The sequence below is a fragment of the Monodon monoceros genome, unplaced genomic scaffold, assembly GCF_005190385.1.
Source record: "Monodon monoceros isolate NGI ecotype Baffin Bay Population unplaced genomic scaffold, NGI_Narwhal_1 Super_Scaffold_22, whole genome shotgun sequence".
NCBI lineage: Eukaryota > Metazoa > Chordata > Mammalia > Artiodactyla > Monodontidae > Monodon > Monodon monoceros.
In genome coordinates, this window is record NW_021703779.1 from 9,750,849 (window position 1) to 9,759,889 (window position 9,041).

At 61.3% G+C, this 9,041-nt stretch overlaps 1 protein-coding gene across 1 annotated transcript; it reads left to right on the top strand.

The window, feature by feature from the left end:
- Positions 1–4,752: 4,752 nt before the first annotated feature.
- Positions 4,753–7,907, top strand: SLC25A6 (solute carrier family 25 member 6). Its single transcript, XM_029240974.1, has 4 exons — positions 4,753–5,002; positions 5,626–6,112; positions 6,775–6,915; positions 7,361–7,907. Exons 1-4 carry the CDS (start codon positions 4,892–4,894, stop codon positions 7,516–7,518), a joined length of 897 nt encoding a protein of 298 aa, XP_029096807.1. The 5' UTR covers positions 4,753–4,891; the 3' UTR covers positions 7,519–7,907.
- Positions 7,908–9,041: the final 1,134 nt, after the last annotated feature.

The following is a 9,041-nucleotide window of genomic DNA, read 5'->3' on the forward strand; positions in this document are numbered from 1 at the left end:
ACCTACCTCTGCCCCCGTCCATGGTGAAACCGCGTACAGGAGCTCACGCGGTGGGAGGTTTATGGGGTCAAGATGCTTGTTTACTGCAAACGTCCTCCAGGTACCTGGGTGAGGCTAAGTGTCTCTTCTCTTAATGACTAGGCGAGTACAGTGGTGACTGCGTAGCAATGTATACGTTGTCTGTTATGTGTACACCATTATTGTTAGAAAAAAATGCCCCGAATGTCAGATGGGGTCCTTTCAAACAGGCCCCCTGTGAGTGTTGACATTCACCTGTGCTTTCCAGCTAAAACCACCACAGACTCTTAGATACATAACTTCCAAGAATAGAGACGTATGTATAATTTTCTAGGTGTAACGATATATTTTAGGGGCTTCCCTGGTGGCGCAGTGGTTAAGAATCTGCCTGCCAACACAGGGGACACGGGTTCGAGCCCTGGTCCGGGAAGATCCCACATGCCGCGGAGCAACTAAGCCCGTGCACCGCAGATACTGAGCCTGCGCTCTAGAGCCCGTAAGCCACAACCACTGAGCCCGTGTGCCACAAGTACTGAAGGCCACGCACCTAGAGCCTGTGCTCCACAGCAAGAGGAGCCACCGCAGTGAGAAGCCTGTGCACCGCAATGAAGAGTAGCCCCCGCTCGCCGCAACTAGAGGAAGCCTGCGCTCAGCAACGAAGACCCAACGCAGCCAAAAAGAAATAATTTTTTAAAAATCCTTTAAAAAAAGAATATATTTTATATATTTAGAGCATATAAACTATGTATGTCATATATAAATGGGTAAGTATATATTTGTAACATATAATATATACACACACACATATATATAATTTTGGACGGACTCCAATTTTTAAAAAATCACAGATTGTGTCTCCATGTGAGACAAAGACAGAGGAGGGAGGAAATGAAACACTGGCTATAAAGGGAGCTGTGCCATCCCGATGGAGTGCCGGTAGCTCTCCTGAGTGAGAGGGACAAAGGAGAGGGGTCATGGCCCCTCCATACGTCTGGCCCCGGTGTGGACCTGCAGCCTCAGTGAAACTGCAGCTAGGGTGGACCTGCAGCCTCAGTGAAACTGCAGCTAGGGTCGCAGGAGACCGCCCACCCGGGTCCCCTCTGCCCGCCCCGTCCCTTCACCTGGGCAGGGCGGTGCTTGGCTGCTGGCAGGGCCACATCCCCTGCGCGGTGGACCTGGGGTGACGCCGACCCTGTTTACCGGGGGCCACTCCCTTCCACCCCCTTCCTACCCGGGAGGAGAGGTGAATCCCTGCAGGTGACCCTGCCTCAGCCAAGGGCACCGTGTTGCAGCAGGGCTGGGTCCCCAATAACAAGCGACGGATACAAGGCATGTGGAACGCCCGTGCTCTGGCCGGTCAGGGAGCCAGCAGTCTTGACACTGGGTTTGCTAGAAGAAACTGCACTTGTAACCAGAGGTGTCAGAGCGCCTGCCTCGGCCGGGGGAAGGGGGGTGGTACCCGAACCCCCTTTAGTCCTGGCTACTGGGAGCCCTGCGGGCTGCGGGCAGGGGGGCTGCTACAGGCAGGGCTCTGACCCACGACTGTTCCCGTAAACCAAGGATGCGCCCGAGGGCCACGCCCAGTTGGAAGAGTAACTAACGGGCAGATGACGCTTGTGGAAGCAACGAAGGGCCCATGGCTTCCTTGTACCGCTCCCTCTCCTTGTGTTGGAACAGGTTGCAGTAAGAAGAAAAGATAAGAAACTAAAAGGTGAGAAAAGAAAGTGTGACTTCCACACAACCTGTCTCTTCATTTCTTAGAAATACATGCAAAAGCAGGACTTTTAGGGAAGCTGGCGTAAAACAGCACACGGGCGTGGCTGCCCGCACGTGCCTGTGTCTTTAAATCAACAGGGATTTCTAGGTTGGAATTGCCCTGGACCTGACCCCCGCCTTCCGGGTCACATTCATTCATTCATCCATCCATCCATCCATCCATTCACTCAGGAGATGTCTGAGTGCCCACTGCAGACGGGGCCTGTCTGGATGCATCACTGGGTGACACCTCTGTCCTCTCCACTTGTCTGGGGTGGACGGGCAGTGGGCGTAGGGGACGATAAGGATGACACCCAAGACAGCAGCGTGTGGTCCCCCCCAGGTCCCCCCTGCAGGGTCCCTCCACCAGGCAGGCACCTTCCCTGAGCAGCCCCTGGCCCCTCACCAGACCAGTTCACTTAAGGGCCACCCCCCCCAATGCCACCCTCATCCCTTCTGTGACTCACTCTGAGCCGTCAGTGGAAACCCGATCATCTTTAAGCACCTCCAACATTACTTTTCGTTAGGCCACCCGTTTTTCAGATACCCAGCTTCTAATACTGTCCAGGTCGTAGTAAGACTTTGGGGCAGCGTGAGGAAGGGGGGGCCACACCTCGGCCTCCCCACCCCTGCCCCTGGGGATCCTAGGACATAACCCCTTCCTCTCCCCGCCGCAACCCCACCTCTCAGCCCCCTTTCTCCCTTTCCAATCCCCGGTGCGCAGTCTACCTCCTTCACCAGGTACACGGTATTCTTGTGCGTGGTCCTGCCGCCCTCCCGGGTCAGCCCCCCTGAAGCACGAGGGCTGGGTCACCCCCGCTCAGCCCCACCCCGACAGAGGCACATATGCACTGGTGAGACAGATGGGTCTGCGTCTAAGGCCCGCATGAGATGCTTTTTAAAGAGAAACGCGTTCTGAACCCCAGCTAGCAATGGGGAAGAGGTCACAGCCATTCATTCCTCCCAACAGCGAGGTGCTGACCTGCGCGGGGGGCGGGGGGTGGGCGCTGGGAATGCAGGTGGGGCACAGGGAGGGGTGTCCCTTGCCTGGGGGAGGGGAGCGGGTCGCTCAGAGGTTAACCGCTCCCACCGGGGCGGGAGAGGCTCTCCAACAGAAGCGCCTACTTCCAGGGCCTCACAGCCGGAGCCTGCAGGACCAGCTTCCGCTGGTTGGCCCCTGTCGGCCCCTGTCGGCCCAGCGGGCAGTGATAACCATCACAGGGTCCCTGCACGCCCAGACAGGTGGCTCCTGCGTACAAATGCAGACAGGAGAGATGCTTTCTTCACCTGGGAGTGCCCAGACGGAGCCACCACCCTGTCCCTGCCCAGAACCCACGGCCGCCCTGTCCTCTGCCCCAGAGCCCTGCGGTTGCTCCCAGCGGGAGCCGGGGGCCCCCCAGCTCTGTTCTGTCCCCCAGTCCCGTGAAGCCTCAGAAAGCGCCAGATCATCAAGCTCCCCCCCCCGACACACACACACACACAAAATCCTCGCCCATTGCGTGCCCTGAGCCGCCCCACCCTCTGCAGCGGCACCAGCCTCAGGTCCCGCCTCTTACCTGCTTCTCCACGAAAGTCATGAGAGGGCAGAGCAAGGCCCTGCAAGGACACCGGGGACCGGGGAAACGAATGGCAGGCTCCGGGTGCCCTGGGCTCTGGTGGGCCTGCCCCTGGCATCCATCCACCCAGCGTCACCGGCTGGAGGGGATGCAGGAAAGCCCCTCATGAAAATATGGGGGGTGGAGCAAAGAGAAAAAAGAGGAAGAGAGAAAGAAGAAACAGGCAGGGAGGGAAATAAGAAATGAAAGGACGCAACCTTGCACCAAGAAAAGGATACTTTCTTGACCTGGGTGCTGAGACACCATTGCACTCACTTAGTGAAAATTCACAGAACAATACACTTACGACTTGTGCCATTTAGTTGTAATTCAATAAAAAGTTCACAGCATTTCAAAACACCTAGGTCTCAGGAGACTTCCTGGGGCGGAGGGGGGTAGATGTGCTCCTGCGGGTGACATATGTGCCTGTCTGCGTGTGTATGCAGGTGTGCGTGGGCATGTGTGGGCACGTGGATGCATGTGTGAGTGAGCGTGTGCGGGCAGCACATGTGCCCCTGTCGCTCTGGGAGCCGCCACGTCGCAGCGCGCGGCATGGCAGGGGGACCCGAGTCTGAGGCCCACTGAGCCCCGGGAGGGCAGGGCCCAGGGAAAGCGGCCGGGTGGGTGGAGAGGGACCCCCGGGACCCCCCAGTGCCCGGCGCGCCCAGTGCACCCGGAGTCTCGGGGTCAGGGTCGGGGGACCCCACGGCAGGGCGGGGTCCTCCGGGGGCGCTCCTACGGGCGGACCCGGGGTCTACCGGGCAGGGGACAGGCAAGCCCTCGAGAAACCGGGCCTGGGGGGCTCGGAGCAGCCTTCTACTCCGGCCCTGACCCCGCGAACTGTCGCTCCTCCCGCGGGGCGATCCCTGGGGTCGCGGCCGGGACTCGGGAGTCTACAGGGGTCATTAAGACGAGTCCGGGGTCGCCGCCGGTCCTCAAAGGTCAGCGGACTTAGACTGGGGGTCGCGGTCGGGACTCGGGAATCACCGGGACGACCCCAAGGGTCTGAGGGTCCGATGCCGGGGCCGGGGCAGGATGAACATCGGGCGCCGGACTTAGCGACCCCTGGCCTTCCCCTTGCGAAACCGCCGTCTATCGCGTACCCCTGGCCCGGCGTGACCTTCATAAGGTCAAGGAGGCCGCCGCGCCCCCCAGCCCGCAAGGCGCATGGGCGGGGCCCGGCTCCCTACATGCCCCGGGCGCGGCGAGCGGGAAGGGGAGGGACGTCGGCGGCGGCGCAGCCAATGGGCGCGGCGCTCGAGGGCGAGGGGCGGGGCGCAGAGCTGCTCCCGGCAGCCCGTGGGGGGCGAGACGAGCGGGAAGGGGCGGGGCTTGTGCCGTGGCGCAGCCAATGGGCTTGGCGCGCGGGGGAGCGGGGCGGGGCGTGGGCGCCTTAGCGGCTGCGCGCTGGCTACCCCGTCTTTTCGGTCCCGGCGGCGGCAGCGCAGACCAGCGGTGCCCACACTCCGGCTCTCCGCGCCTCCCCTCCACTCTCTTCCTGCTGCGTTGCCCGCCTCGCCACCATGACGGAACAGGCCATCTCATTCGCCAAGGACTTCCTGGCCGGAGGCATCGCCGCCGCCATCTCCAAGACGGCCGTGGCCCCGATCGAGCGGGTCAAGCTGCTGCTACAGGTGGGAGCCGGCTACGCACACGCAGACGCCGGGCGAGGTGCGAGGGTCCGGGGCGCGGGGACAGCGGGCCGGGCAGGCCGCGTGCACCGGAAGCGGGAGGCTGCGCCGCTTTGTCCGCGCGCCGCCGGCTTCCGGGGGTTGCCCGGGCGCGCGTCACGTGGGCGCTATCGCCTGCGCAGAAATGGGGCCGCGGGCGCGCACGCGCGTGTGCACTGGGCCTTGTGGCACAGTTCGGGGAACGCATGCGCATGGAGCAGCCGCGTGGAAGGGCCCCGCGGGGCGAGGGCCGTGACCTTGGGCGGGTCACGAGGGCAGTCGTCGTGTCCTTCGTTGGACTTACGTTCTTTTCCCCTTTTTATTTCCCTTTTGCGGTTCTGAGTCAGAATAAGCTGTCTTTGTTGCGGGACTGTTAGAAATGTAGCGCTAATGCAAACATCGTTGCTAGTTTGTTACACTTGTAGGGGCCAGTAGTGACCAAAAGATGGTTTTTTTCTGGTAGGACGTTTGGCCAGCTTAAAGGCCCCATGCACATGTTATCTTACGAAGACAGCACCTTTCGTTGGGGGTTCTTGGGGGCGTCTGACTTAGGCCCTCGTGTAAAACCCCTGTCTCTCTGCCCCCAGGTACAGCACGCCAGCAAGCAGATCGCGGCCGACAAACAGTACAAGGGTATCGTGGACTGCATCGTGCGCATCCCCAAGGAGCAGGGTGTGCTGTCCTTCTGGAGGGGCAACCTGGCCAATGTCATCCGCTACTTCCCCACGCAAGCCCTCAACTTCGCCTTTAAGGATAAGTATAAGCAGATCTTCTTGGGGGGCGTGGACAAGCACACGCAGTTCTGGAAGTACTTCGCCGGCAACCTGGCCTCCGGTGGGGCGGCCGGAGCCACCTCCCTCTGCTTCGTCTACCCCCTGGATTTCGCCAGAACCCGGCTGGCGGCTGACGTCGGCAAATCCGGCACGGAGCGGGAGTTCAAAGGCCTGGGAGACTGTCTGGTGAAGATTACCAAGTCTGACGGCATCCGGGGGCTGTACCAGGGCTTCAACGTCTCTGTGCAGGGCATCATCATCTACCGGGCCGCGTACTTCGGCGTGTATGACACCGCCAAAGGTGAGTGCGCTCTGCTCTCGGGGCTGACTGGACAGGTGCTGGGCGGGGGGCTTCAACAGCAGGTGTCTGTGGACTCCCAGTCCTGGAGGCTGGAATCTGAGATCCAGGTGTGGGCAGGGCGGTTCCTCCCGAGGCCTCTGTCCTGGGCGTGTAGATGGCTGTTTCCTCCCTGTGTCCTCACAGGGTTGTTCCTCTTTGTGTGTGTCCCAGTTTCTTCTTATAAGGACACCAGTCCTATGTGACCAGGACCCACCCTGATGACCTGATTTTTTTAACTTTAATTATCTCTGTAAAAGCTTTTATTTCCTAGTACAGTTAACACTCCGAGGTCCTGGGGTTTGGGGCTTTAGTACATTTGTGGGGAGGAGACAGTTCACGCCCTGTAAAGTAAGTCACCCTGGAGGTCGGGGCCCAGGCCCGCTGGCACCTTTGCAGTGGAACGGGTGTGAAACCTTCCACTTCCCAAGGCCCGCCTGTTTCCCTCTAGAGAGGCCCCTGCCGCCGGGTACTGGGTTGGTGTCTGGGGCCATCCTCCCAGCCTGCAGGTGGCTTCCCCATCTCTGGCCGGTGTGCTGACCCCAGTGTGACCAGTCTAGTGTCACCTGGTGCTGGGATGCCCGCGTGGAGATCCCTGGGGCCTCACGCTCACGGTGACCCCGCAGGCATGCTCCCCGACCCTAAGAACACGCACATCGTGGTTAGCTGGATGATCGCGCAGACGGTGACGGCCGTGGCGGGCGTGGTCTCCTACCCCTTCGACACCGTACGGCGGAGAATGATGATGCAGTCGGGGCGAAAAGGAGGTACCGTCTCCGCCCTGCTCCGGGCCGTCCGTGCTCTGGGGGTGGGGCATCGCTGAGTGGCCTGGCGTTCGGCCCTTCGGAGGTGCACAGCCAGCACGTGAGGTGCTCCGTGCCGGGGGGGGGGGGGGGGGGGGGGGGGGGGCGGGGAGGTGCAGCATTTGGTCCCAGAGGGAAGTAGCTGGGCTTCGTGGGGGAGGCCTGGGCCGGGTGCTTGCCCCCTCTCTGCCCTTGATCCTCGGGTGTGCTGGGCCCTAGGGAGGCTGGGGCTCGAGTTTGTGTTCGATCCCCACCCAAACTGGGGGTGTCCAGAGCTTCCTTTTCCTGCGGTCGAAACGCCTAGCCACCCAGGTGGTGGCAGCTGGGGCCCCGCGTCGGCACCGTGTCTCTCCGGGGCCTGCTTCGCGCCTGTGTGATCCTCTCCGTGACCCCCGCCCTCTCCCCGCAGCCGACATCATGTACAGGGGCACCTTGGACTGCTGGCGAAAGATCTTCAAGGACGAGGGCGGCAGAGCCTTTTTTAAGGGCGCCTGGTCCAACGTGCTCCGCGGCATGGGCGGCGCCTTCGTGCTGGTCCTGTATGACGAGCTGAAGAAGGTCATCTAGGCGCCCTGCCCACTCGCCACAGCGACCAACACCTCCACATAGAGGAATACCTGTTACGGACCATCGACCTTCGAGAAATTCCAGTGTCTTCGCGGAGGGCTGGGGTGGCCCCTCAGAGGGCTCCTCGTGACCGTCGGCCCTGGGTCCATGTATTGATTACGGGGGGAGGGTAATCGTGACGTCTTCGTGGGTCCACAGGCGGTGAGGCACCTCTACCCGCCAGACCTAGATTCCAGGTGCTTGTAGGACCGACTCGTGTTTAAGTATTTATTTAAGAAAATCTTGTCTCCATTTGTACTTAAGCACTATTATCTTTTGCACAGCCGAATATTTAGTTATGTTCTATGTCGGGCGTTCTGCTGCGAAACAATAAAATTAGGACACACGGACGCTGGTTTTGTTTCTGAGTCGAGCGGCCTCGTGGGGTGGGAGCAGGAAACAGCAGGGTCTCAGGCTGGGGAGGGGGAGGCCCTGGCTGCCCGTCTGTGGCCTGTCCTGTCACAGGGGCCGCCCTCGGGTGCTGAGGGGAGCACGCAGATGCGGGGACGCTGGGGCTTCCTAACCTGAAGTTCCCTTCCTCCAGTACCCGCCCTTCCTGGCCTACCTGTCACTGGGGTTTAACCACAGAGGAGCCCCCCAGGGTGGTAGCAGCTGTGTGTCCCGTGGGCCACCCCTGCCCTGGGCTCACGGGGGAATCCCTTGCAAGGTGAGCACGTGCACCCTCTCAGGTGTGCCTGACCCCTAGCCCCAGGCAGGCAAGCATCCTTCCCCCACTTGGAGCCGTATCTGCAGGAAGCCTGATGTCTCCAGCACGGAGAGAACTTTGAGCGTCTCTCCCAGGCTGGCCCCAGGGTCCTGGTATGTCAACATGGGGGAATGGGGTGTATTCTGGGGCTTGCTCTGGGTGTTCTCAGGGTCCGGGACTGTGCCTGTGGGGTCATCACCAGTCTGAGGCCTCACGGTCGCACACAGAGCCGCCCAAGAACAGAACTGTCCCCTGGGTCCACGTGGAGCTTCCAGCACCAAGTGACCTTGGAGAGGTCAGACGGGTCCGCTGCAGGGGCTGGAGAGGGGAAGCCAGCTGCAGGCCACAGCAGGACCGCCCCGAGGCCGGCTGAGTTCATCGGAAAGCAGAGCTTCCATCTCCAGCCCAGGGTGAGGTCGGTCAGAGAAGACAAGCTGGAGCTGGCTTTCCCCAAGGTTACCTTGCTGGAGCTGGGTGAGGGACAGGACGGCACTGCCCGCCACACACCCACGTGGGTCCCGCCAGCCCCGGCTCCACAGAGGAGTCCCGAGGAGCAACCTGGGCTTCTGACCCGCCTGTGCCCCAGCCCTTGGGGTGGAGTCACTTAGAACTGGGACATCATCTGTCTGTCTACCCAGACCTGTGCTGACTGCCGGGGTCACACCTGGGACACGGTTCCACCCGTGTGCATTTAGGCCCATAGACTGTGCGCCATCCTGCAGACGCAGCAGGGGTGCCTTCCGCAAAGCTAGCAAGTCTGCATCTGCCGTTGGGGGTG